This window comes from Hyperolius riggenbachi, chromosome 11, assembly GCF_040937935.1.
Source record: "Hyperolius riggenbachi isolate aHypRig1 chromosome 11, aHypRig1.pri, whole genome shotgun sequence".
Taxonomy (NCBI): Eukaryota; Metazoa; Chordata; class Amphibia; order Anura; family Hyperoliidae; genus Hyperolius; species Hyperolius riggenbachi.
This window is the reverse complement of record NC_090656.1, coordinates 225,053,926-225,081,894: the sequence shown is the minus strand read 5'-3', so window position 1 is coordinate 225,081,894 and position 27,969 is coordinate 225,053,926. Positions and strand designations below refer to the sequence as shown.

The 27,969-nt window shown below is 48.0% G+C and overlaps 1 protein-coding gene across 1 annotated transcript; it reads right to left on the bottom strand.

Annotated features, from left to right (window-relative positions):
• CDKN1C (cyclin dependent kinase inhibitor 1C) lies at positions 1-27,357 on the bottom strand. The gene is made up of 3 exons (XM_068259885.1): positions 26,067-27,357; positions 6,946-7,060; positions 1-830 (listed from the first exon to the last, which is right to left on the bottom strand). Exons 1-2 carry the CDS (start codon positions 27,355-27,357, stop codon positions 6,951-6,953), a joined length of 1,401 nt encoding a protein of 466 aa, XP_068115986.1. The 3' UTR covers positions 1-830; positions 6,946-6,950.
• Between the last annotated feature and the right edge of the window lie 612 nt (positions 27,358-27,969).

The following is a 27,969-nucleotide window of genomic DNA, read 5'->3' as shown; positions in this document are numbered from 1 at the left end:
GGGAGGTAAGGGGAGGGAGGGAGCGCACAAAATGCTGCGGAGGGGGGCTTTGAGGAGCCCCCCCCCGCTACCCACTAATGGCCGGCGGCGATCAGACCCCCCCAGCAGGACATCCCCCTAGTGGGGAAAAAAGGGGGGTAGTCTGATCGCCCTGCTGCACTGCTGATCGGTGCTGCGGGCTGTAGAGCCCACGCAGCACCGATCAGTGAAAATTCCCCTGGTCGGCAAGTGGTTAAACTGAGGCTCTACTGTGATGAAAATGCCATCTACGAAGCTTATCCCTGCCGTTGTTTGCATTACACAATTGTCGTGCATGCCCAGCATGTATCCCGTCAGCCAGTGGCCTGCTGGATGACAATGACTCCTTACCCCACCTGCTGGAAGCCACTCCCATCAGCCATTGTCCCTCCTGCCTCTCCTCATAGAAAAAGTATAAGTCACTCCACTGTCTCCATGCAACATGACCCCATGATGCTCCTCAGGGAACAATAGAGCCTGGTTACCTCTCACCAAGCCATTGTAATGTCACGCACTGGTTTACTGCCGCAGTAAAGTCAGGCCCTCTTGTGTAATATTTCACTCTTCTAATTATTTTTTCTTTTTTTTTTAGTGCTAGAAAATAAATAAATAAAATATACCTAAAAAACAAAACGATACAAAATGATACACCCCGTAGCAGGGATGCGAGCGGCACACCGCCTGCAGGTATCGAGGAGGAGGAGTCATCGCCGCTCAGCAGAGAGGTTCTCGTATTCACACGACTTGGGAGATCCTTGGCTCCTCCCCCTTCCCCTCCATTGTGCCGAGGTCTGGGCAGCTCAAGTGCAAATCTGCAAGAATAAGAGAGGGGGAAATGATCAGTTTGTACCGGAGGACTGACATGACAGCTACAGCAGAGACAATCGAGTGACAAGCCGCCGTCGCTTGGAGGGTGGGACATCAGAGACGTGATCTTCTATAAGTTCATTTGAGATTCGTGATTAGCATGAATTTCACATAATCAAAATTTTGCATCATAATTCACAATCACAATGCAAAATGATAATGCAATTTTTTTGGGATAAGTAGTCATTTAATTTTTAAATGTAACCAGGAACTGTAAGTTTCACAATTTCCCTGAATATTTGCATAACATTGTCCTGACTTTAGCGGTTTACAGCAAAACCCCCATACATGCCATTGTCACCCAAATTGACACCCATGGTAAGGAGAAGGGTGTAAAACAAAACACATTTTTCAAAAAGACCTTGTAGTTTCCCAAAAAAATTGTATTTTTAATTTTGTTTTTTACTTATCCCACTGCTCTCCTTGTGCTCTCCTTTTGTTTATCAATAGCATATATGTGGACTTTGCTTATAAACCGCTAAAGTCAGCACGAAACTGCGCAAAAATTACAGAAAATTACGAATGGATTACTTGAAATCAATTGAATGTCCAAATCATAATTGCGTATAGCTAGAATTGCCAAAATGTATGTGAAATGTAGCGCAATCGTTATTAATAGATTACGGTCATCACTGATTGAGATTTCATTCTCTCACTTGCCTAATGCAGCGGGCTTAACCTCCCTGGCGGTAAGTACGACCTACGTTCGGGCTAGCCGCCGGAGAGGATCACATGGCCCCCGGAGTTTTTTGTTTTTTTTATTATAAAATGTGAATAATATGCTTAAGCTAGCACTTTGCTAGCTAACGATGCCCCCCAAGTCCCTCACCTACCCACCGATCGCCCCCGTTATACGTACCCCCCAGGGATCCCGCGATGGCGCCGACTCCCAATCAGCTCCAGACCTCGCTATGGCGGCGATTGGGACTGCGGATGACGTCACCCCCGATCGTCGTCATAGCGACGAGTGAAGCTCAATGGGAAGCTGCGGGTCTCGCGGAATCGCGGAGGGGTACGTATTGCCAGCGGCGATCGGGGGGTGCTAAATGGTGCGGCGAGGCTTGGAGGACATCGTTAGCTAGCTAAGTGCTAGCGAACAAATATAAAACACATTTTGTTACAAAAAATCCTCCCGGCGGACGCAGCCTCTGAAACTGCGTACCGCCAGGGAGGTTAAAGAGGAACTCCAGTGAAAATAATGTAATAAAAAAGTGCTTCATTTTTACAATAATTATGTATAAATGATTTAATCAGTGTTTGCGCAATGTAAAATCTTTCCTGTCCCCGATTTACATTTGGACATTTATCACATGGTGACATTTTTACTGCTGGCAGGTGATGTCAGTGGAAGGAGATGCTGCTTGCTTTTTTGGCAGTTGGAAACAGCTGTTATTTCCCACAATGCAACAAGGATCCCACAGTGTGATGTCAGGACCTCAGTGCTGTGAGGTGCTGACATCACATTGTAGGATCGGTTTTACCACAAGATCAGCCGTACAGAGCCCCTGATCTGTTTGAGAGAAGGAATAGCTTTCTCATGGGATAGCTACTGATTCGGTTGAAGTTCAATTCTTGGTTACGGTTTCTCTTTAATGGATACCCGAGGTGACATGTGACATGATGAGATAGACATGGGTATGTACAGTGCCAAGCATTTTTTCTGAAAGAGTTAAATATCAGGTATGTAAGTGGCTGACTCAGTCCTGACTCAGACAGAAAGTGACTATAGTGTGATCCTCACTGATAAGAAATTCCAACTATAAAACACTTTCCTAGCAGAAAATGGCTTCGGAGAGCAGGAAAGAGATAAAAATGGTCAATAGTTCATAGCTTTTTAGCTCTAGTATACTTCAATGAATGTGTCATTGAGTTAAACAATAAAACAGTTAAAACTTAAAAAGTAGATTTAAATATAAAATAAAAACTGTGGAATATCTTAAAAAGTCATTTTTAGGAGAAGGAAGAGAGATACAATCGTTTATTTCATTAGTTTATTTTCGCCTGGGGTTTCCTTTAAGGTGGCCACACACATTTCAATTTTTCTGTTCAATTTTACCCTAATTTTTTTCAAACGATCAGTTGTACCGAACAATAGAATCTTTTTTTATTTTTAATTGAAAAATCTGATAACATTTCCCGTTTTATTCTGATGTTTTTTGAGATGGGGTGTGTTGGAAAATTCAGACCAACTTTTACCAAGAATCATAATATATGGGATAGATTGTCAAATTTTATTCAACCGGAATACCTATTCTGTGCATATTAAACTTTACTTGTTGTTTGTATAAACAATTAAAAGAATGTGTAATAATAAAAAGAACTATGTAACTGTATTGTACTTGGTTTAGTTATGTAATTAATCAACAGAAATTGAGTATTTGTAGCTGAATAAAGTGTGGTAGATGCAGGTGTAAGTAGCAATGTAATGTTCAGTGGTAATTGTAATGTTATACAGCTAATGCTGATGGCAGGAGATACTGATAGATGTAGAGATGTTACATTCCCCTGTAAGTAGCAATGTGGTGTTCAGTGGTAATTGTAATGTTACACAGCAAATGCTGATGGCAGGAGATACTGATAGATGTACAGAGAAGTTACATTCCCCTGTAAGTAGCAATGTAATGTTCAGTGGTAATTGTAATGTTATACAGCAAATGCTGATGGCAGGAGATACTGATAGATGTAGAGATGTTACATTCCCCTGTAAGTAGCAATGTAATGTTCAGTGGTAATTGTAATGCTGAACAGCTAATGCTGATGGCAGGAGATACTGATAGATGTAGAGATGTTACATTCCCCTGTAAGTAGCAATGTGGTGTTCAGTGGTAATTGTAATGTTACACAGCAAATGCTGATGGCAGGAGATACTGATAGATGTACAGAGAAGTTACATTCCCCTGTAAGTAGCAATGTAATGTTCAGTGGTAATTGTAATGTTATACAGCTAATGCTGATGGCAGGAGATACTGATAGATGTAGAGATGTTACATTCCCCTGTAAGTAGCAATGTAATGTTCAGTGGTAATTGTAATGTTATACAGCAAATGCTGATGGCAGGAGATATTGATAGATGTACAGAGATGTTACATTCCCCTGTAAGTAGCAATGTAATGTTCAGTGGTAATTGTAATGTTATACAGCTAATGCTGATGGCAGGAGATACTGATAGATGTAGAGATGTTACATTCCCCTGTAAGTGGCAATGTGGTGTTCAGTGGTAATTGTAATGCTGAACAGCAAATGCTGATGGCAGGAGATACTGATAGATGTAGAGATGTTACATTCCCCTGTAAGTAGCAATGTGGTGTTCAGTGGTAATTGTAATGCTGAACAGCAAATGCTGATGGCAGGAGATACTGATAGATGTAGAGATGTTACATTCCCCTGTAAGTGGCAATGTGGTGTTCAGTGGTAATTGTAATGTTATACAGCAAATGCTGATGGCAGGAGATATGGATAGATGTACAGAGATGTTACATCCCCCTGTAAGTAGCACTGTAATGTTCAGTGGTAATTGTAATGTTATACAGCAAATGCTGATGGCAGGAGATACGGATAGATGTACAGCGATGTTACATTCCCCTGTAAGTAGCAATGTAATGTTCAGTGGTAATTGTAATGTTATACAGCAAATGCTGATGGCAGGAGATACTGATAGATGTACAGAGATGTTACATTCCCCTGTAAGTAGCAATGTAATGTTCAGTGGTAATTGTAATGTTATACAGCAAATGCTGATGGCAGGAGATACTGATAGATGTACAGAGATGTTACATTCCCCTGTAAGTAGCAATGTGGTGTTCAGTGGTAATTGTAATGCTGAACAGCAAATGCTGATGGCAGGAGATATTGATGTACAGAGATGTTACATTCCCCTGTAAGTAGCAATGTAATGTTCAGTGGTAATTGTAATGTTATACAGCAAATGCTGATGGCAGGAGATATTGATAGATGTACAGAGATGTTACATTCCCCTGTAAGTAGCAATGCCGTGTTCAGTGGTAATTGTAATGCTAAAAAGAAAATGATGATGTCATGAGATATTAACCACTTCGGTACCAGCAGCCTCTCCCCCTTAAGGACCAGAGGCTGCTGGTACACTAAAATGCTGCATACCGACGAATTGCCGCAAAAATCCGTCGCTCCCGCCGGTCACGTCGTTCTGTCCCCGCCTCAGGCTGCTCTCTCTGCCGTCTCTACGACGGCAGAGCGCTGAGCGCCGGTCAGGAGCCGCTTTCATTGGCTCCTGACCCTGTCACTCCATGTAAGCCAATGGGATTGGCTTACAGTAATGACACGGCCAGGAGCCAATGAAAACGGCTCCTGCCCGGCTCACAGTGCTCTGCCGTCATAGAGGCGACAGGGCAGCACATTGCGGCGGGGACAGAGCGGCGAGAGCGGCTGGAACGGGCGGGGGCACGCGGTGAATGGGACGTAGAGCTTACGGTAAGTCAGAACCGCAGCGCCACCCGCCCGACATAGATTAAAACTGCGTCGGTCCGAAACGGGTTAAAAGATGTACACAGATGTTACACCCTGCTGTAAGTAGCAATGTGGTGTTCAGCATGATTATCACATGAGATATTGATAGATGTACAGGACAGAGGCGTAACTAGAAATCTCTGGGCCCCCTCGCTTTCTGCACAGGTAAACTGAGAACCAATGTTATTCAGTCGGCTAGTGCACACTTGAATGTGTTTTCCCCACGCAGATAAAAACAGACAGCAGTAAAGCACTGCAGGCATTTTCTCTATCAATTACATTAGCTTCTGTGATAAAACGTGCATGTTTTCACACATACAGACACACATGGGGCTTGATTCACAAAAGCGTGATAACTGCTATAACGGCCACGCTATGCAATTCACACGAGTTTGCCGTGGTTTTCGCATGTAAATCTTTTTCGCTTGCAAATTTTTGCGTTCTCACGCTAACACCAATTTTAGCAAGCGTTAACCTTTGCATTCACAAAGTAAGGCGCGGTAAAATTCACGTTGGCCCGCGAACGGAAAAATTTGCACACGAAAATCACGGCAAACTTGCACGAATCGCATAGTGCAGCCGTGATAGCAGTTATCATGCTTTTGTGAATCGAGCCCATGGTCTGCAGAAAATGCACAGACGAGTGTGCTCCCAGCCTCAGCTTATTACACTCACTCTGTCCATCTCTAAAGGAGCAGAAATAGCTCTGCAGACTTCTCCAGCATCACAACAGTACACAGCACTTGGGGAGGCATTGGGGGCAGAGCACTGTACACAAGACCCTGCTGCGCACTGAATAGAGACCGACTATAAATCTTTGTCTACAAAACTTTGTATGATTCATTATCAGTGGCTGAGCAGATGCAGTCATTAGAACATTTGTGCTGAGAGCAGAAATCTTTTTCTCTCCATGCACAAAGTCATCACCTGACCTTGCCTCACTCCTCCCTCCACTGCTCAGAGAGCAACTCTTTGTGGTCAGGACTGCAGCTCAGAAGAAACTCAATATCTTCCTGCCATTTTATAATAAAGCATTTAGAGTAGATTCTCACCCCTGAGTAACAATAAAGGCTGCATTCAGGCAGCCAGTTACTTTCAGTTACCTCCCAAAATGTACATTCTTCCAACGGCCCTTCTTCTTGTCCCAAGTATGTTATGTGCGCAAAATGTGCTGCCAGGCTCTGGCACCTAAGCCTGAATGGAGGGGCAGAGGTGTTTCTTGGGTGGACGGCATGGTCAGTTAGGGCAGCTCCTAAGCAGCATTGGCCTTCAACACAGACTCAGAGGGATCTGCAGTGCTGAACAGCATTCGTAGTACTAGCAGCCATGCTAGTGAAGTATCACAGTAGTGATACGTCACTGTCACACAGCACTTACTAAGGAATGCATGCTATGCTTCCAGTAGTGCGTATAGCATGCCCGCGATATCATTAGGTCGCACTACTATCATTAGCGCGCATAAGAAGAGTTATCTCACGCTGTTTCACTGCGTTACCCATAGTGAATCAACCCCATGGGGTGTCGGGGAAGAGGCACGAGGCGATCGGTATTGGTAGGAATACTTTGGCAATGTCGCACCTCCTTCATCGTAGCATCTTACGTGGCCGGAGCTCCGCCCTATTGGCTGACACTGAATGTAATTTGTCAATAAATATCTTCACAACTTTCCTCTTCTTCCTCACCGGATAAAAATCTACAGAAAAATAACAAATATTACAATTACCCAGACTGGCAACACCGAAGAGCAAAGTATGGTAATAGGGAATATGAAAAGTAATAGGGGTGCGAAGTGTGTCATGTGACTGCACAGTATGGAATGGGAATGTGAGGAGTAATAGGGGTGTGATGTGTGTCATGGGACTGCATAGTAAGGAATGGGAATGTAAGGAATAATAGGGGTGTGATGTGTGTCATGTGCCTGCACAGTATAGAGGGGGGAATGTGAGGAGTAATAGGGGTGTGATGTGTGTCATGTGACTGCACAGTATGGGTGAGGAATGTGAGGAGTAATAGGGGTGTGATGTGTGTCATGTGACTGCATAGTATGGAATGGGAATGTGAGAAGTAATAGGGGTGTGATGTGTGTCATGTGACTGCACAGTATGGGTGAGGAATGTGAGGAGTAATAGGGGTGTGATGTGTGTCATGTGACTGCACAGTATGGGTGAGGAATGTGAGGAGTAATAGGGCTGTGATGTGTGTCATGTGACTGCACAGTATGGAGCGGGGAATGTGAGGAGTAATAGGGGTGTGATGTGTGTCATGTGACTGCACAGTATGGGTGAGGAATGTGAGGAGTAATAGGGGTGTGATGTGTGTCATGTGACTGCATAGTATGGAATGGGAATGTGAGAAGTAATAGGGGTGTGATGTGTGTCATGTGACTGCACAGTATGGGTGAGGAATGTGAGGAGTAATAGGGGTGTGATGTGTGTCATGTGACTGCATAGTATGGAATGGGAATGTGAGGAGTAATAGGGGTGTGATGTGGGTCATGTGACTGAACAATATGGAGCAAGGAATGTGAGGAGTAATAGGGGTGTGATGTGTGTCATGTGACTGTACAGTATGGGTGAGGAATGTGAGGAGTAATAGGGGTGTGATGTGTGTCATGGGACTGCATAGTATGGAATGGGAATGTGAGGAGTAATAGGGGTGTGATGTGTGTCATGTGACTGCACAGTATGGGCTGGGGAATGTGAGAAGTAATAGGGGTGTGATGTGGGTCATGTGACTGCACAGTATGGGTGAGGAATGTGAGGAGTAATAGGGGTGTGATGTGTGTCATGTGACTGCATAGTATGGAATGGGAATGTGAGAAGTAATAGGGGTGTGATGTGGGTCATGTGACTGCACAATATGGAGCAAGTAATGTGAGGAGTAATAGGGGTGTGATGTGTGTCATGGGACTGCATAGCATGGAATGGGAATGTGAGGAGTAATAGGGGTGTGATGTGTGTCATGAGACTGCATACTATGGAATGGGAATGTGAGGAGTAATAGGGGTGTGATGTGTGTCATGTGACTGCACAGTATGGGCTGGGGAATGTGAGAAGTAATAGAAGTGTGATGTGGATCATGTGACTGCACAGTATGGACCAGGGAATGTGAGGAGTAATAGGGGTGTGATGTGTGTCATGTGACTGCACAGTATGGAATGGGAATGTGAGGAGTAATAGGGGTGTGATGTGTGTCATGTGACTGCATAGTATGGGATGGGGAATGTGAGAAGTAATAGGGGTGTGATGTGTGTCATGTGACTGTATAGTATGGAATGGGAATGTGAGGAGTAAAAGAGGTGTGATGTGTGTCATGTGACTGTACAGTATGGGTGAGGAATGTGAGGAGTAATAGGGGTGTGATGTGTGTCATGTGACTGCACAGTATGGAATGGGAATGTGAGGAGTAATAGGGGTGTGATGTGTGTCATGTGACGGCACAGTATGGAATGGGAATGTGAGGAGTAATAGGGGTGTGATGTGTGTCATGTGACTGTACAGTATGGGTGAGGAATGTGAGGAGTAATAGGGGTGTGATGTGTGTCATGTGACTACATAGTATGGAATGGGAATGTGAGGAGTAATAGGGGTGTGATGTGTGTCATGTGACTGCACAATATGGAGCAAGGAATGTGAGGAGTAATAGGGGTGTGATGTGTGTCATGTGACTGCATAGTATGGAATGGGAATGTGAGGCGTAATAGGGGTGTGATGTGTGTCATGGGACTGCATAGTATGGAATGGGAATGTAAGGAGTAATAGGGGTGTGATGTGTGTCATGTGACTGCACAGTATGGACCAGGGAATGTGAGTAGTAATAGGGGTGTGATGTGTGTCATGTGACTGCACAGTATGGAATGGGAATGTGAGGAGTAATAGGGGTGTGATGTGTGTCATGTGACTGCACAGTATGGAGCGGGGAATGTGAGACGTAATAGGGGTGTGATGTGTGTCATGTGACTGCATAGTATGGAATGGGAATGTAAGGAGTAATAGGGGTGTGATGTGTGTCATGTGACTGCACAGTATGGGCTGGGGAATGTGAGGAGTAACAGGGTGTGATGTGTGTCATGTGACTGCACAGTATGGAATAAGAATGTGAGGAGTAATAGGGGTGTGATGTGTCATGTGACTGCACAGTGTGGAGGGGGGAATGTGAGAAGTAATAGGGGTGTGATGTGTGTCATGTGACTGCACAGTATGGAGCGGGGAATGTGAGACGTAATAGGGGTGTGATGTGTGTCATGTGACTGCATAGTATGGAATGGGAATGTAAGGAGTAATAGGGGTGTGATGTGTGTCATGTGACTGCATAGCATGGAATGGGAATGTAAGGAGTAATAGGGGTGTGATGTGTGTCATGTGACTGCACAGTATGGAGCGGGGAATGTAAGGAGTAATAGGGCTGTGATGTGTGTCATGTGACTGCACAGTATGGAGCGGGGAATGTGAGAAGTAATAGGGGTGTGATGTGTGTCATGTGACTACATAGTATGGAATGGGAATGTGAGGAGTAATAGGGGTGTGATGTGTGTCATGTGACTGCACAATATGGAGCAAGGAATGTGAGGAGTAATAGGGGTGTGATGTGTGTCATGTGACTGCATAGTATGGAATGGGAATGTGAGGAGTAATAGGGGTGTGATGTGTGTCATGGGACTGCATAGTATGGAATGGGAATGTAAGGAGTAATAGGGGTGTGATGTGTGTCATGTGACTGCACAGTATGGACCAGGGAATGTGAGTAGTAATAGGGGTGTGATGTGTGTCATGTGACTGCACAGTATGGAATGGGAATGTGAGGAGTAATAGGGGTGTGATGTGTGTCATGTGGCTGCACAGTATGGAATGGGAATGTGAGGAGTAATAGGGGTGTGATGTGTGTCATGTGACTGCACAGTATGGGCTGGGGAATGTGAGGAGTAACAGGGTGTGATGTGTGTCATGTGACTGCACAGTATGGAATAAGAATGTGAGGAGTAATAGGGGTGTGATGTGTCATGTGACTGCACAGTATGGAGGGGGGAATGTGAGAAGTAATAGGGGTGTGATGTGTGTCATGTGACTGCATAGTATGGAATGGGAATGTGAGGAGTAAAAGGGGGGGGGGGGGGTGTCATGTGACTGCACAGTATAGAGCGGGGAATGTGAGAAGTAATAGGGGTGTGATGTGTGTCATGTGACTGCACAGTATGGAGCGGGGAATGTGAGACGTAATAGGGGTGTGATGTGTGTCATGTGACTGCATAGTATGGAATGGGAATGTAAGGAGTAATAGGGGTGTGATGTGTGTCATGTGACTGCATAGCATGGAATGGGAATGTAAGGAGTAATAGGGGTGTGATGTGTGTCATGTGACTGCACAGTATGGAGCGGGGAATGTAAGGAGTAATAGGGCTGTGATGTGTGTCATGTGACTGCACAGTATGGAGCGGGGAATGTGAGAAGTAATAGGGGTGTGATGTGTGTCATGTGACTACATAGTATGGAATGGGAATGTGAGGAGTAATAGGGGTGTGATGTGTGTCATGTGACTGCACAATATGGAGCAAGGAATGTGAGGAGTAATAGGGGTGTGATGTGTGTCATGTGACTGCATAGTATGGAATGGGAATGTGAGGAGTAATAGGGGTGTGATGTGTGTCATGGGACTGCATAGTATGGAATGGGAATGTAAGGAGTAATAGGGGTGTGATGTGTGTCATGTGACTGCACAGTATGGACCAGGGAATGCGAGTAGTAATAGGGGTGTGATGTGTGTCATGTGACTGCACAGTATGGAATGGGAATGTGAGGAGTAATAGGGGTGTGATGTGTGTCATGTGGCTGCACAGTATGGAATGGGAATGTGAGGAGTAATAGGGGTGTGATGTGTGTCATGTGACTGCACAGTATGGGCTGGGGAATGTGAGGAGTAACAGGGTGTGATGTGTGTCATGTGACTGCACAGTATGGACTGGGGAATGTGAGAAGTAATAGGGGTGTGATGTGTGTCATGTGGCTGTACTGTATGGAGGGAGGAATGTGAGGAGTAATAGGGGTGTGATGTGTGTCATGGGACTGCATAGTATGGAATGGGAATGTGAGGAGTAATAGGGGTGTGATGTGTGTCATGTGACTGCACAGTATGGAGCGGGGAATGTGAGAAGTAATAGGGGTGTGATGTGTGTCATGTGACTGCACAGTATGGAGCGGGGAATGTGAGACGTAATAGGGGTGTGATGTGTGTCATGTGACTGCATAGTATGGAATGGGAATGTGAGGAGTAATAGGGGTGTGATGTGTGTCATGTGACTGCACAGTATAGAGCGGGGAATGTGAGAAATAATAGGGGTGTGATGTGTGTCATGTGACTGCACAGTATGGTGCGGGGAATGTGAGAAATAATAGGGGTGTGATGTGTGTCATATGACTGCACAGTATGGAATGGGAATGTGAGGAGTAATAGGGGTGTGATGTGTGTCATGTGACTGCACAGTATAGAGCGGGGAATGTGAGAAATAATAGGGGTGTGATGTGTGTCATGTGACTGCACAGTATGGAATGGGAATGTGAGGAGTAATAGGGGTGTGATGTGTGTCATGTGACTGCACAGTATGGAGCGGGAAATGTGAGGAGTAATAGGGGTGTGATGTGTGTCATGTGACTGCACAGTATGGAGCGGGGAATGTGAGAAGTAATAGGGGTGTGATGTGTGTCTTGTGACTGCACAGTATGGAGCGGGGAATGTGAGAAGTAATAGGGGTGTGATGTGTGTCATGTGACTGCACAGTATGGAGCGGGGAATGTGAGACGTAATAGGGGTGTGATGTGTGTCATGTGACTGCACAGTATGGAATGGGAATGTGAGGAGTAATAGGGGTGTGATGTGTGTCATGTGACTGCACAGTATGGAGCGGGGAATGTGAGAAGTAATAGGGGTGTGATGTGTGTCATGTGACTGCACAGTATGGAGCGGGGAATGTGAGACGTAATAGGGGTGTGATGTGTGTCATGTGACTGCATAGTATGGAATGGGAATGTGAGGAGTAATAGGGGTGTGATGTGTGTCATGTGACTGCACAGTATAGAGCGGGGAATGTGAGGAGTAATAGGGGTGTGATGTGTGTCATGTGACTGCACAGTATAGAGCGGGGAATGTGAGAAATAATAGGGGTGTGATGTGTGTCATGTGACTGCACAGTATGGAGCGGGGAATGTGAGAAATAATAGGGGTGTGATGTGTGTCATATGACTGCACAGTATGGAATGGGAATGTGAGGAGTAATAGGGGTGTGATGTGTGTCATGTGACTGCACAGTATAGAGCGGGGAATGTGAGAAATAATAGCGGTGTGATGTGTGTCATGTGACTGCACAGTATGGAGCGGGAAATGTGAGGAGTAATAGGGGTGTGATGTGTGCCATGTGACTGCACAGTATGGAATGGAAATATGAGGAGTAATAGGGGTGTGATGTGTGTCTTGTGACTGCACAGTATGGAGCGGGGAATGTGAGACGTAATAGGGGTGTGATGTGTGTCATGTGACTGCACAGTATGGAGCGGGGAATGTGAGAAGTAATAGGGGTGTGATGTGTCATGTGACTGCACAGTATGGAGCGGGGAATGTGAGAAGTAATAGGGGTGTGATGTGTGTCATGTGACTGCATAGTATGGAATGGGAATGTGAGGAGTAATAGGGGTGTGATGTGTGTCATGTGACTGCACAGTATGGAGCGGGGAATGTAAGGAGTAATAGGGCTGTGATGTGTGTCATGTGACTGCACAGTATGGAGCGGGGAATGTGAGAAGTAATAGGGGTGTGATGTGTGTCATGTGACAGCACAGTATGGAGTCGGGAATGTAAGGAGTAATAGGGGTGTGATGTGTGTCATGTGACTGCACAGTATGGGTGAGGAATGTGAGGAGTAATAGGGCTGTGATGTGTGTCATGTGACTGCACAGTATGGAGCGGGGAATGTGAGAAGTAATAGGGGTGTGATGTGTGTCATGTGACAGCACAGTATGGAGTCGGGAATGTAAGGAGTAATAGGGGTGTGATGTGTGTCATGTGACTGCACAGTATGGAGCGGGGAATGTGAGACGTAATAGGGGTGTGATGTGTGTCATGTGACTGCACAGTATGGAATGGGAATGTAAGGAGTAATAGGGGTGTGATGTGTGTCATGTGACTGCATAGCATGGAATGTGAATGTAAGGAGTAATAGGGGTGTGATGTGTGTCATGTGACTGCACAGTATGGGTGAGGAATGTGAGGAGTAATAGGGGTGTGATGTGTGTCATGTGACTGCACAGTATGGACTGGGGAATGTGAGAAGTAATAGGGGTGTGATGTGTGTCATGTGACTACATAGTATGGAATGGGAATGTGAGGAGTAATAGGGGTGTGATGTGTGTCATGTGACTACATAGTATGGAATGGGAATGTGAGGAGTAATAGGGGTGTGATGTGTGTCATGTGACTGCACAGTATAGAGCGGGGAATGTGAGAAATAATAGGGGTGTGGTGTGTGTCATAGGACTGCATTGGACACACAGACACACAGATAACGAGTTGTCAGACTAGTGACAGATTTTAGCATGTGGAGAATATTCGTGTTTGGGAGAGATGGGCAGGTTGTCTGGGTAGTTTGTCACGCTGCAGTCATTGTTTCCTCCCAGAATGAGGCCAGCACTGGTCGGCGATGTCTGGATGTGATCCGTGTCCCTTTTCCGAGCAATCCAGGCATAGAATGAGTGTTTGTATAAACCATTGTTCGGTGCTCAGAACTTCCGAGCCACGTCTGACCTCTTGCTTAACCTCTCCTCTGATAGACCCAGAGCTGGCCAACAACCCTGGATCTCCCCAGCCAGATGCTTGTGTCCCCCTCACACTCAAACCTTCATTATCATTCATTAACAATCTCACAGGCACCTGTCTGTACACAAATCTGTGGGCATCACTGGTATCTCCGCCCTCATGGGGTGCTGGGAGGAGTCACCCAGGGATAACTTTCCCTTCTTCTTCCTCTGCTACCTCTGAAAAGTCCAACCTCTCAATTCTTGTCTCCTGCTTCCTGCTGTGTCCCCCCAAATCCAGATCCTCACCACCACCCAATCCAGACGCAGCTCCTCACTCACTCAGAGGAGGTGCAGGTAAACCTATATCCCTGACTGCAACCCCTGACTGCTCCACTCCAAACTTCTAGGAAATCCCAGCACAGGTCTTATTTGCGTAGTGGGCAGCACTCTCCCCAGAGGTCATCTTGTAGGGGGATCAGCTTCAGCTTAAAGAGAATCTGTATTGTTAAAATCGCACAAAAGTAAACATACCAGTGCGTTAGGGGACATTTATTACCCTCTGTCACAATTTTGCTGCTCCCCGCCGCATTAAAAGTGGTTAAAAACAGTTTTAAAAAGTTTGTTTATAAACAAACAAAATGGCCACCAAAACAGGAAGTAGGTTGATGTACAGTATGTCCACACATAGAAAATACATCCATACACAAGCAGGCTTTATACAGCCTTCCTTTTTAATCTCAAGAGATCATTTGTATGTTTCTTTCCCCCTGCAGCTATCTTCCACTGAAGTGTCAGGCTGTTTCTTCCTGCAGAGTGCAGACAGCTGTGCCTGTATGTAATTCCTCAGTATGTGAAAGCCCAGCCAGCTCAGAGGAGGATTTATCCAGCTTGTAAAAGATAAGAGAGAAGCTGCACTAATCTAAATAACACACAGGCAGTGTGCATAGAGGGGCCTGGAGGGGGGAGATGCATCACAGAACCACAACACTGAAGAACTTGGCAGCCTTCCAGACACAGGCCGACAAGTCTGACAAGAGAAAAATAAGTTAATTTATTACAGAGATGGTGATAGTAGAACGTGCTGCAGTAAGCTAAAACACATTAGAATAGATTTTGGAACTTGTAGGATGGAAGAAAACCGGATGAAATTTTTGTTACGGAGTCTCTTTAAGGAAGCACAACAAAAATTGACAAAAATAGGCTAAATAGTGGGCCACCCGCTATGCAAAATGCATCCGCTATTAGTAGCCGCAGTTTGCATAGCGGAGGCCAATTTTTGCTGTGGGGGTTTAGCATGTTTGGCTGAAGGGGGGGGGGGGGGGGGATTAGAGGGGTTAAGGTGAGTTGCCCACTGGGGGGTTTGGAGCCACCGGGGATTGATCTTTTGGTTTATGCCGTGCCCAAATTAGCTTACACAGTTTTCAAATGTACGCCCTTATAGCATAGCAGCGGTTATTGCTGGGAGGGTATGCTGATAGATGGGAGGCATTGTGGCAGCAGTTACTCCAGGGACTATGCTCGCGCATGTGCAGTGCAGCTGTGCTTGTACGGGAACCGGAGCGCGGCCTGGAAGATAAAGAGGGTCCCGTCCAGCAGGGGTGGGGCTAACAGGATCTGGAAGCTTCCCACTACTGAGGTACGTAACTAACTGGAAAGTGGCCGATCGGCCAATCGATTCGATTATTGTAATTGAATTGAATAAAAATCAGTGTCACCAAATGAGGGCTGATCGACATGCTTGGGCCAAAATTGGACACATCATCTATTGACCCTCACTTGGCGGCACCGATTTTTGCTGCAAGGCGTGGACATGCTCCAAGACGTCGGGCCATCATGGTCGATCAGGTGCATGGCGGTAATGACGAGCAATATTGGAACAAGCAACGAAAGCGGTGAAACCCCCAGGACTGTTTCCCCAGTGTATAAACATGCATGCACGTGTGCTTTTCTACATTACCTGTCCTGTGTCACGGTGCCCATCCGTCTTCTGAAGCCACCACTCTTCCATTAGCCCCATACACGCCACCGGCAAACAAAACGTGTATAGGGCTAATAGAAGAGAGGCGAATTCGGAAGACGAATGGGCAACGCCACACAAGACAAGTGCTAATGTATAAACACACACATATATATTCATATATATCATATATATTCTCATCACTATCCCTCAGCAATCACCCTGCAGATTCATGGACATCCAGGAGATGGAATATCTACAGATCTGGACATTCAATCTGTGGCACAGCAGGAGAAGGAGACCTGAATAAGGAGGTTTAGCTGCAGGCGGTGGTGCCTTCTGGCTGAGAATATGATGCCTTCCCCTTTAAGTCCCTGGCAAAGGCCTCGGCGTATTGTTCCTCCTGCAGCAGGGGAAGAAAGTTAATTAAACACACTTTTACTTTCGTTGAGATTTCCGTAAATCTTCCCCATTTAGGGCAAGCGATGTGACAGATCCCTCCAGTGCTCAGTGTCTGCCAGGCCTCCGAGCCCAAAACTGCTGCAACAGCACTTCTATTGTACTGCAGGAAAGGAGGGGGGGGGGGGGGGGAGCAGGGGAAGCCCATCCAGGACAAAGAAAAGATCTCATAACTCTGCTACAGCCAGCCTGCGGACCCTCAGAGATAATCTGGCCTCTGCAATCCAGCACAGCGCTATGCCATCATCACATTACACCTACCTGTAGGAGGTCAGAACAGCCCCTGCTAAGAATCTAGCCTGTGTAGAGTGGCCCCCAATCTACCACTCACCCCGCCTCCCTCCTCCATAGCAACAGAACACATCACTAGCCTGGAGGCTGGCAACACGCCCGCACGGAATGGTCACCAGGGAGGGTGGCACCCTGACCACTGTGCCTGACAGTCCGTGTATGAGTATGGGGCATTCCATTACAGCTCGGCTACATGGCCGCCTCTGCCGAAAATCTAGAGTGTGTACAGGAGACCCCTGGCATCTGTCACCTGACCCCTGAGCGCATTGTCCTCACCCAGCCTGCAGGGAGCCACTCTGCCATGTCATCATCCCCCCTGCCCTCTCCATATTGCTGTATAGCCCTAAGGGCCCTTTTCCACTAGCAATCGCTAGCGTTCGCGCTAAACGCTAGCGATTGCTGAATCGCAAGTGCAGGAAACATCCCGGCGATTGCGTTCACGATTTTGCTATGCAATGCACTGCATAGCAAAATCGCGGCAAAGATCGCTCCGCGGTGCGATCGCGTTTGAGTCAAAAACGAATCGCGGTAGTGGAAATTACCTACCGCGATTCCTATGTTCAAAATCACTAGCGGTTTGCAATTTAGCATTGCAAACGCCGCTAGTGGAAAAGGGCCCTAATTGTCACCAGAGGCATCGAATCCTGATCCCCGGGGGTGATAGCAACAATGCTTATAGTTTATCTAGCTTTAAAGCCATGCCAAACATGGCTCAATTTCCATTTAATTTTTAAAAGTATGAATCATTTAACCACTTGAGGACCATAGTGATTAACCCCCCCTAAAGACCAGGCCTTTTATTATGAAAATGTCCACTGCAGCTTTAAGGCCAAGCTGCAGGGCTGCACAACACAGCACACAAGTGATTTCCTCCCCCTCTTTTCCCCCCACCAACAGAGCTCTCTGTTGGTGGGATCTGATCACCCCCAGGTTTGTTTGTTTGTTTACAAACAAACATTTTCGATGTCATTTTTTGAACTTTCTTTTTTCATATGCCTATTACCATCCCTCCCCCCGTCTGCCTATCACAGCGATCGGCTTTGATAGGCTTCAGCCTATCACAGCGGATTGCTTCTGAGTCCCCAGTGTCACACGGCTGTCCCCAGTACAGCGCTGCTGCTGATCGCAGCGCTGTACACTGTGTAAAGATGGCTATTTAGCCATCTAACACTCTCCCGAGCAGCAATAGCCGCTCGGAGACTGAAGTCGGGGCGGAGCTCCACCCAAGCAGGAGATGCGCGCACAGCCTGCGCGCGATCTCCTGCAAATCCCAGCCTCAGGACTTGACGCCAATTGGCATTAGGCGGTCCTGGGGCTGCTGCCGCGACCACGCCCATTAGCGTGGGGCGGTCGTTAAGTAGTTAGATCAGCCGATTATCTAAGCTTATGCCTAGTACACACCATGCAATTTCCCATCATATAGAAGGGTGGAATCGATTATTTCTTGTCCCCTGGATCAGTTTTTGTGACTGAGCCTGTTGCCAGCCAGTGCATCTGCACAGCCGTGGCCGCACGCGTCCTCATTATCCTGCGCAGCACAGACGCAGGATGCAGTTGCCGAAACCGAGCCACGGTGGGGAACTAGAGGATCATAGAGTACTGGCCCAGGCACGGGTTGACTGCATAGGGCCGGTGCAAGCCCCAGGTAAGTAAAACAGGCTTTCCTGGGTACACTTAAGTATCCCTTTAAAAGCTAGGGTCTTGCTACAAAAAAACACTGTTGCGAAGTCACCTATACCGTGCAGAGGTACTCCAGTATTCATGGGTGATAGAAGCAGAAATAAAAATTGCATGGTGTGTACCTAGCTTAAAACATTCATCAAATCTGCTGAACCCACAAGCCCAATTCATAAACTGCTGGTCACAATCAGGCAATTTATCCATTACAGAATCATGACAGGACATGGGTAAGCAGCGGATCATATGGTAAACACATAGTATGCCATCTAGTGGTACAAGGCTAGCAGTGCTTCCTTCTGATCAATATTCAATCAGGTTACTAATGCTGAGGTGATTCTCAGTAAAAGAAAAAAAAAAGTCAAAAACTGGAAAACAAAAACTGTTTACCTGGATCAGGCAGTATCTAAAAGTTACAATGTAACAGCGCAGAGGGGCAAGCCAGCCTTACAATGTAACAGCGCAGAGGGACAGGCCAGCTGGGATACAATGTAACAGTGCAGAGGGACAGGCCAGCCAGGATACAATGTAACAGCGCAGAGGGACAGGCCAACCGGGATACAATGTAACAGCGCAGAGGGACAGGCCAGCCAGGATACAATGTAACAGCGCAGAGGGACAGGCCAGCTGGGATACAATGTAACAGTGCAGAGGGACAGGCCAGCCAGGATACAATGTAACAGCGCAGAGGGACAGGCCAGCCGGGATACAATGTAACAGCGCAGAGGGACAAGCCAGCCTTACAATGTAACAGCGCAGCGGGACAGGCCAGCTAGGATACAATGTAACGGAGCAGCAGGACAGGCCAGCCAGGATACAATGTAACATCGCAGAGGGACAGGCCAGCCAGGATACAATGTAACAGCGCAGAGGGACAGGCCAGCAAGAATACAATGTAACAGAGCAGAGGGACAGGCCAACCGGGATACAATGTAAAAGCGCAGAGGGACAGGCCAGCCGTGATACAATGTAACAGCGCAGAGGGACAGGCCAGCTGGGATACATTGTAACAGCGCAGAGGGACAGGCCAGCCGGGATACAATGTAACAGCGCAGAGGGACAGGCCAGCCAGGATACAATGTAACAGCGCAGAGGGACAGGCCAGCCAGGATACAATGTAACAAAGCAGAGGGAAAAGACAGCCGGGATGCAATGTAACAGCACAGAGGGACAGGCCAGCCGGGATGCAATGTAACAGCGCAGAGGGACAAGACAGCCGGGATACAATGTAACAGCGCAGAGGGACAAGACAGCCAGGATACAATGTAATTGTAAAAACAAAACCGAGGACACCAAGAGCCCAATAGTGCAATATTGTCTGGTAAGCTCAATATATAATGTAATGTCAAAAGTTCTTATACTCACAAAGGTGGGTTACCATCAGGCAACCACTTGACAGGCAGGTGGGGAGTATTAGTACCAGACCCCACTCAGGTATAAAAGTCGCTCTCTGTAGATACAATGTAACAGCCAGGATACAATGTAACAGCGCAGAGGGACAGGCCAGCTGGGATACAATGTAACAGTGCAGAGGGACAGGCCAGCTAGGATACAATGTAACAGCGCAGAGGGACAGGCCAGCTAGGATACAATGTAACAGCGCAGAGGGACAGGCCAGCCAGGATACAATGAAACGGAGCAGAGGGACAAGACAGCCGGGATACAATGAAACAGCGCAGAGGGACAAGACAGAAAGGATACAATGTAACAGTGCAGAGGGACAAGACAGCCAGAATACAATGTAACAGCGCAGAGGGACAGGCCAGCTGGGATACAATGTAACAGCGCAGAGGGACAGGCCAGCCGGGATACATTGTAACGGTGCAGAGGGAAGGGCCAGCCGGGATAAAATGTAACCGCGCAGAGGAACAGGCCAGCCGGGATACAATGTAACAGAGCAGCGGGACAGGCCAGCTGGGATACAATGTAACAGTGCAGAGGGACAGGCCAGCCAGGATACAATGTAACAGCGCAGAGGGACAGGCCAGCTGGGATACAATGTAACAGTGCAGAGGGACAGGCCAGCTAGGATACAATGTAACAGCGCAGAGGGACAGGCCAGCTAGGATACAATGTAACAGCGCAGAGGGACAGGCCAGCCAGGATACAATGAAACGGAGCAGAGGGACAAGACAGCCGGGATACAATGAAACAGCGCAGAGGGACAAGACAGAAAGGATACAATGTAACAGTGCAGAGGGACAAGACAGCCAGAATACAATGTAACAGCGCAGAGGGACAGGCCAGCTGGGATACAATGTAACAGCGCAGAGGGACAGGCCAGCCGGGATACATTGTAACGGTGCAGAGGGAAGGGCCAGCCGGGATAAAATGTAACCGCGCAGAGGAACAGGCCAGCCGGGATACAATGTAACAGAGCAGCGGGACAGGCCAGCTGGGATACAATGTAACAGTGCAGAGGGACAGGCCAGCCAGGATACAATGTAACAGCGCAGAGGGACAGGCCAGCTAGGATACAATGTAACAGCGCAGAGGGACAGGCCAGCCAGGATACAATGAAACGGAGCAGAGGGACAAGACAGCCGGGATACAATGTAACAGCGCAGAGGGACAAGACAGAAAGGATACAATGTAACAGTGCAGAGGGACAAGACAGCCAGAATACAATGTAACAGCGCAGAGGGACAGGCCAGCTGGGATACAATGTAACAGCGCAGAGGGACAGGATAGCCGGGATACATTGTAACGGTGCAGAGGGAAGGGCCAGCCGGGATACAATGTAACAGTGCAGAGGGACAAGACAGCTGGGATACAATGTAACGGCGCAGAGGGACAGGCCAGCCGGGATACATTGTAACAGCGCAGAGGGACAGGCCAGCCGGGAAACAATGAAACCGCGCAGAGGGACAAGCCAGCCGGGAAACAATGAAACCGCGCAGAGGGACAGGCCATCTGGGATACAATGTAACAGCGCAGAGGGAAGGGCCAGCTGGGATACAATGTAACAGCGCAGAGGGTCAAGAAAGCCAGGATACAATGTAACAGCGCAGAGGGACAGGCCAGCTGGGATACAATGTAACGGAGCAGCGGGACAGGCCAGAAGGGATACAATGTAAGGGCCTGTACACATTGCTGCGCTTTTAAAATCGCATGCGATTTTTAAAATCGCAAGCCTTCATGAGAATAGGAAAAGCGCATCGCACCAGTGTGTACAGGTCTCCACGATTTTCATTATTTTTCAAAAGACCTTGCAATTAAACAGCGCATGCGATTTGAAAAGCGCAGCAGTGTGTACAGGCCCTAACAGCGCAGAGGGACAGGCCAGCTGGGATACAATATAACAGTGCAGAGGGACAGGCCAGCTAGGATACAATGTAACAGCACAGAGGGACAAGACAGCCAGGATACAATGTAACAGGGCAGAGGGACAGGCCAGCTGGGACACAATGTAACAGCACAGAGGGACAGGCCAGCTAGGATACAATGTAACAGCGCAGAGGGACAGGCCAGCTAGGATACAATGTAACAGTGCAGAGGGACAGGCCAGCCGGGATACAATGTAACAGCGCAGAGGGACAGGCCAGCCAGGATACAATGTAACAGGGCAGAGGGACAGGCCAGCTAGGATACAATGTAACAGTGCAGAGGGACAGGCCAGCCGGGATACAATGTAACAGCGCAGAGGGACAGGCCAGCCAGGATACAATGTAACAGCGCAGAGGGACAGGCCAGCCGGGATACAATGTAACAGCGCAGAGGGACAAGACAGCCGGGATACAATGTAACAGCGCAGAGGGACAAGACAGCCAGGATACAATGTAATTGTAAAAACAAAACCGAGGACACCAAGAGCCCAATAGTGCAATATTGTCTGGTAAGCTCAATATATAATGTAATGTCAAAAGTTCTTATACTCACAAAGGTGGGTTACCATCAGGCAACCACTTGACAGGCAGGTGGGGAGTATTAGTACCAGACCCCACTCAAGTATAAAAGTCGCTCTCTGTAGATACAATGTAACAGCCAGGATACAATGTAACAGCGCAGAGGGACAGGCCAGCTGGGATACAATGTAACAGTGCAGAGGGACAGGCCAGCTAGGATACAATGTAACAGCGCAGAGGGACAGGCCAGCTAGGATACAATGAAACGGAGCAGAGGGACAAGACAGCCGGGATACAATGTAACAGCGCAGAGGGACAAGACAGAAAGGATACAATGTAACAGTGCAGAGGGACAAGACAGCCAGAATACAATGTAACAGCGCAGAGGGACAGGCCAGCTGGGATACAATGTAACAGCGCAGAGGGACAGGCCAGCCGGGATACATTGTAACGGTGCAGAGGGAAGGGCCAGCCGGGATACAATGTAACAGCGCAGAGGGACAGGCCAGCCGGGATACATTGTAACGGTGCAGAGGGAAGGGCCAGCCGGGATAAAATGTAACCGCGCAGAGGAACAGGCCAGCCGGGATACAATGTAACAGAGCAGCGGGACAGGCCAGCTGGGATACAATGTAACAGTGCAGAGGGACAGGCCAGCCAGGATACAATGTAACAGCGCAGAGGGACAGGCCAGCTAGGATACAATGTAACAGCGCAGAGGGACAGGCCAGCCAGGATACAATGAAACGGAGCAGAGGGACAAGACAGCCGGGATACAATGTAACAGCGCAGAGGGACAAGACAGAAAGGATACAATGTAACAGTGCAGAGGGACAAGACAGCCAGAATACAATGTAACAGCGCAGAGGGACAGGCCAGCTGGGATACAATGTAACAGCGCAGAGGGACAGGCCAGCCGGGATACATTGTAACAGCGCAGAGGGACAGGCCAGCCGGGATACAATGTAACAGCGCAGAGGGACAGGCCAGCCGGGAAACAATGAAACCGCACAGAGGGACAAGCCAGCCGGGAAACAATGAAACCGCGCAGAGGGACAGGCCATCTGGGATACAATGTAACAGCGCAGAGGGAAGGGCCAGCCGGGATACAATGTAACAGCGCAGAGGGTCAAGAAAGCCAGGATACAATGTAACAGCGCAGAGGGACAGGCCAGCTGGGATACAATGTAACCACGCAGAGGAACAGGCCAGCCGGGATACAATGTAACGGAGCAGCGGGACAGGCCAGAAGGGATACAATGTAAGGGCCTGTACACATTGCTGCGCTTTTAAAATCGCATGCGATTTTTAAATCGCAAGCCTTCATGAGAATAGGAAAAGCGCATCGCACCAGTGTGTACAGGTCTCCACGATTTTCATTATTTTTCAAAAGACCTTGCAATTAAACAGCGCATGCGATTTGAAAAGCGCAGCAGTGTGTACAGGCCCTAACAGCGCAGAGGGACAGGCCAGCTGGGATACAATATAACAGTGCAGAGGGACAGGCCAGCTAGGATACAATGTAACAGCACAGAGGGACAAGACAGCCAGGATACAATGTAACAGGGCAGAGGGACAGGCCAGCTGGGATACAATGCAACAGCGCAGGGGGACAGGCCAGCTGGGACACAATGTAACAGCACAGAGGGACAGGCCAGCTAGGATACAATGTAACAGCGCAGAGGGACAGGCCAGCTAGGATACAATGTAACAGTGCAGAGGGACAGGCCAGCCGGGATACAATGTAACAGCGCAGAGGGACAGGCCAGCCAGGATACAATGTAACAGGGCAGAGGGACAGGCCAGCTAGGATACAATGTAACAGTGCAGAGGGACAGGCCAGCCGGGATACAATGTAACAGCGCAGAGGGACAGGCCAGCCAGGATACAATGTAACAGCGCAGAGGGACAGGCCAGCCGGGATACAATGTAACAGCGCAGAGGGACAGGCCAGCCAGGATACAATGTAACAATGGGCAGCACGGTGGCGTAGTGGTTAGCTCTCTCGCCTTGCAGCGCTGGGTCCCTGGTTCGAATCCCAGCCAGGGCACTATCTGCAAAGAGTTTGTATGTTCTCTCCGTGGGTGCGTGGGTTTCCTCCGGGCACTCCGGTTTCCTCCCACATTCCAAAAACATATGGATAAGTTAATTGGCTCCCCCTAAAATTGGCCCTAGACTACAGTACTTACATAATATAGACATATGGCAATGGTAGGGATTAGATTGTGAGCTCCTTTGAGGGACAGTTAGTGACAAGATATATATATATATATATATATATATATATATATATATATATATATATATATATATATATAATGTACAGCGCTGCGTAATATGTCGGCGCTATATAAATACTAAATAATAATAATAATAACAGCGCAGAGGAACAGGCCAGCTAGGATACAATGTAACGGCGCAGAGGGAAGAGCCAGCCGGGATACAATGTAACAGTGCAGAGGGACAGGCCAGCTAGGATACAATGTAATGGAGCAGAGGGACAGGCCAGCTAGGATACAATGTAATGGAGCAGAGGGACAGGCCAGCTAGGATACAATGTAACAGCGCAGAGGGACAGGCCAGCTAGGATACAATGTAACGGAGCAGAGGGACAGGCCAGCCGGGATACAATGTAATGGAGCAGAGGGACAGGCCAGCTAGGATACAATGTTACAGCGCAGAGAGTCGGATGGATTTTTTAATCTGATTGGATAGATTAGGAGATTTTTGTCCATTAGTTGTCCCAAATGATAATTTCATTCAAACGAAGAATCATTTGTAAACGATCGTTTGGCAATTGTTTTCATTAGTGGCCACCTTAAAGTGACTCTGTAACAAAAATTACAACGTTTTTTCTACCATCCTACAAGTTCCTAAACCTATTCTAATCTTTTCTGGCTCACTGCAGCACTTTGTACTATCATGGTCTCTGTAATAAATCAATGTATCTTTCCCCTGTCAGACTTGTCCTCCTGTGTCTGGAAGGCTGCCAACTCTTCCGTGCTGGTCTGTTCCTTTATGCACACTTCAGTGTGTGTTTTATTTACATAAGCCAGCAGCTTCTCTGCTATCTTATCAGTGATAGAAGAGAGCTGGATAAAAATCCTCCTCTGTTAGGCTGTGAAAGTAGCTGGCTGACACATACTGAGGAATTACAAACACAGGCACAGGCAGAGCTGTCTGCAGGAAGCCTGTAATGTTCAGTGCATGAGAGAAGAAGGGGACAGAAGGTAAACACACAAATGATCTTTTGAGATTCAAAAGGAATGCTGTATACAGCCTGCTTGTGTATGGATGTATTTTCTATGTGTGGACATATTGTACATCAATCTACTTCCTGTTTTGTTGGCCATTTTGTTTGTTTATAAACAAACTTTTTAAAACTGTTTTGACTACTTTTAATGCGGCGAGGAGCGGCGAAATTGTGACAGAAGGTAATAGGAGATGTCCCCTAACACACTGGTATGTTTACTTTTGTGCGATTTTAACAATACAGATTCTCTTTAAAGCACCAATCTGATTATCTATGACCACAGATGGGTCATTGTGTATAAGTGTGGATTGGACATCTAGGATTGTGGATAGGTCATCAATAGTTGTGGATGTGTCATTGTGTAGGGGTCATCTATTATTGATCGGTCATGTATCAATGTAGGTGGGTCATCTGTCATACTGACAAGCCATCATTACCTGTAATGTGTGTCACTGGGAGTCTCTTATTGATCACAGTGCTTCTCTTCAGTATAGGGAGTCTGCCTGGTCCACGGCTGGAACTGGATGCAGAGGGGTCCCTGCGAGGTTCGCCCGTTGCAGGAGGGTCCCTCAGGGGGTCGTTGGGTCCAGGGGGGTCCCTCCAGGTGTCACTGGGTTCAACAGTGTCCCTCTGGCTGTCCTTGGGTGCAGAGGGGTCCCTCCAGGGCTCGCTGGGTGCAGAGGGGTCCCTACAGGTGATGCTGAGTGCAGGGGGGTCCATACTGGTTTTGCTGGGTGCAGAAGGGTCCCTCCAGGTGTCGATGGATGCAGGGGGGATTCTTTGGTTGCTGTCAGTTGTAGTTTGGGTCCTGTCTGTAGGCAGCACATATTGGAGGTTCTTGTCTCTAGGTAGCACATATTGGGTAGTGCTGTCTATGGGCTGCAGACATTGGGGGGTCCTGTCTATGGGCTGCAGACAATGGAGGGTCCTGTCTATGGGCTGCAGACAATGGAGGGTCCTGTCTATGGGCTGCAGACAATGGAGGGTCCTGTCTATGGGCTGCAGACAATGGAGGGTCCTGTCTATGGGCTGCAGATATTGAGGGCTGCTGTCTATGGGCAGCACAGATTGAGGACTGTTGAAGCAGTCTATGGGAAGCACAGATTGGGGGGTCCTGTCTATGGGCAGCACAGATTGGGGGGTCCTGTCTATGGGAAGCACAGATTGGGGGGTCCTGTCTATGGGAAGCACAGATTGGGGGGTCCTGTCTATGGGAAGCACAGATTGAGGGCTGCTGTCTATGGGAAGCACAGATTGAGGGCTGCTGTCTATGGGAAGCACAGATTGGGGGGTCCTGTCTATGGGCAGCACAGATTGGGGGGTCCTGTCTATGGGAAGCACAGATTGGGGGGTCCTGTCTATGGGAAGCACAGATTGGGGGGTCCTGTCTATGGGAAGCACAGATTGGGGGGTCCTGTCTATGGGAAGCACAGATTGGGGGCTGCTGTCTATGGGAAGCACAGATTGGGGGGTCCTGTAGAAGGCTGGCACCGAGTCCCCCTGGCTTTCCTCCCAGACATAGCGGGTATTGTTGGGTAGTGGGACCCCCTGATGGAAGTTGAACCCCCACCTGCGGCTGCTCTCTGCCTCCAGCTCCCGCAGTCTGTCCCGCAGCTCCTGCTCAACCACCGCATGATCCACCGGCCCGAAGAGGCTGCGGCACACTGGGGGTCCCGGCTGCACATCGCTCCTCCGATGATAAGTGCTGACAGCGGCTCCCCTGCTCATCTCTACTCCGGCTCAGGGCAAGCGCTGCTTTCTACACACAGCAGAGCCGGCCCCGCCCACACAGCTCAACCGGCCCCGCCCACACAGCAGAACTGGGTCTCGTACATAAACCGGCCCCGCCCTCCTCGCCGCGGATTGGCAGCTGGCAGGCAGGGGAGGGCGCTCTGCCCCACCTCAGCTCGGGGACTCCGGAGGGTCGGCTGGTGTCTGCGAGGTCCTAGAGGGTCCTGAGCGGAGATTTCTGCGAGGCTTGCTAATGACAGAGTCGCAGAATAATAAGGGAGGTGGGCATTTAAGGACACAATACATACGTATATTTAGGTACCAAATTTACCATCTCTGCCTTTCTTTATGGAGCTAGCTGTTTATGAGTATAAGAATCTCATAATCCTGAATGGTCGCTCACTAACAGAGCTCTCCACTTTAGCTCAGCAAAATGAAACCCTCTTCCGGCAGGGCCTGGCCGAGGCATAGGCTGGAGAGGCTCCAGCCTCAGGGCGCCGTGTAGGTGGGGACGCACAATTCATTCAGCTGTCATTCCTAATTGTGTATGAAGCAGAAAGAAATAAGAAAAGGGGATACATAGCAGTGACTGCAAGCCAGATAACTAGA

Bases quoted from the DNA above. Each gene is read 5' to 3' on its own strand.
- CDKN1C (XM_068259885.1), bottom strand. From the start codon at position 27,357: ATGAGCAGGGGAGCCGCTGTCAGCACTTATCATCGGAGGAGCGATGTG. The intron at 7,061-26,066 runs GTAATGATGGCT...ATTTTTCTGTAG, and splicing joins CCCAGTGACACACATTACAG to ATTTTTATCCGGTGAGGAAG.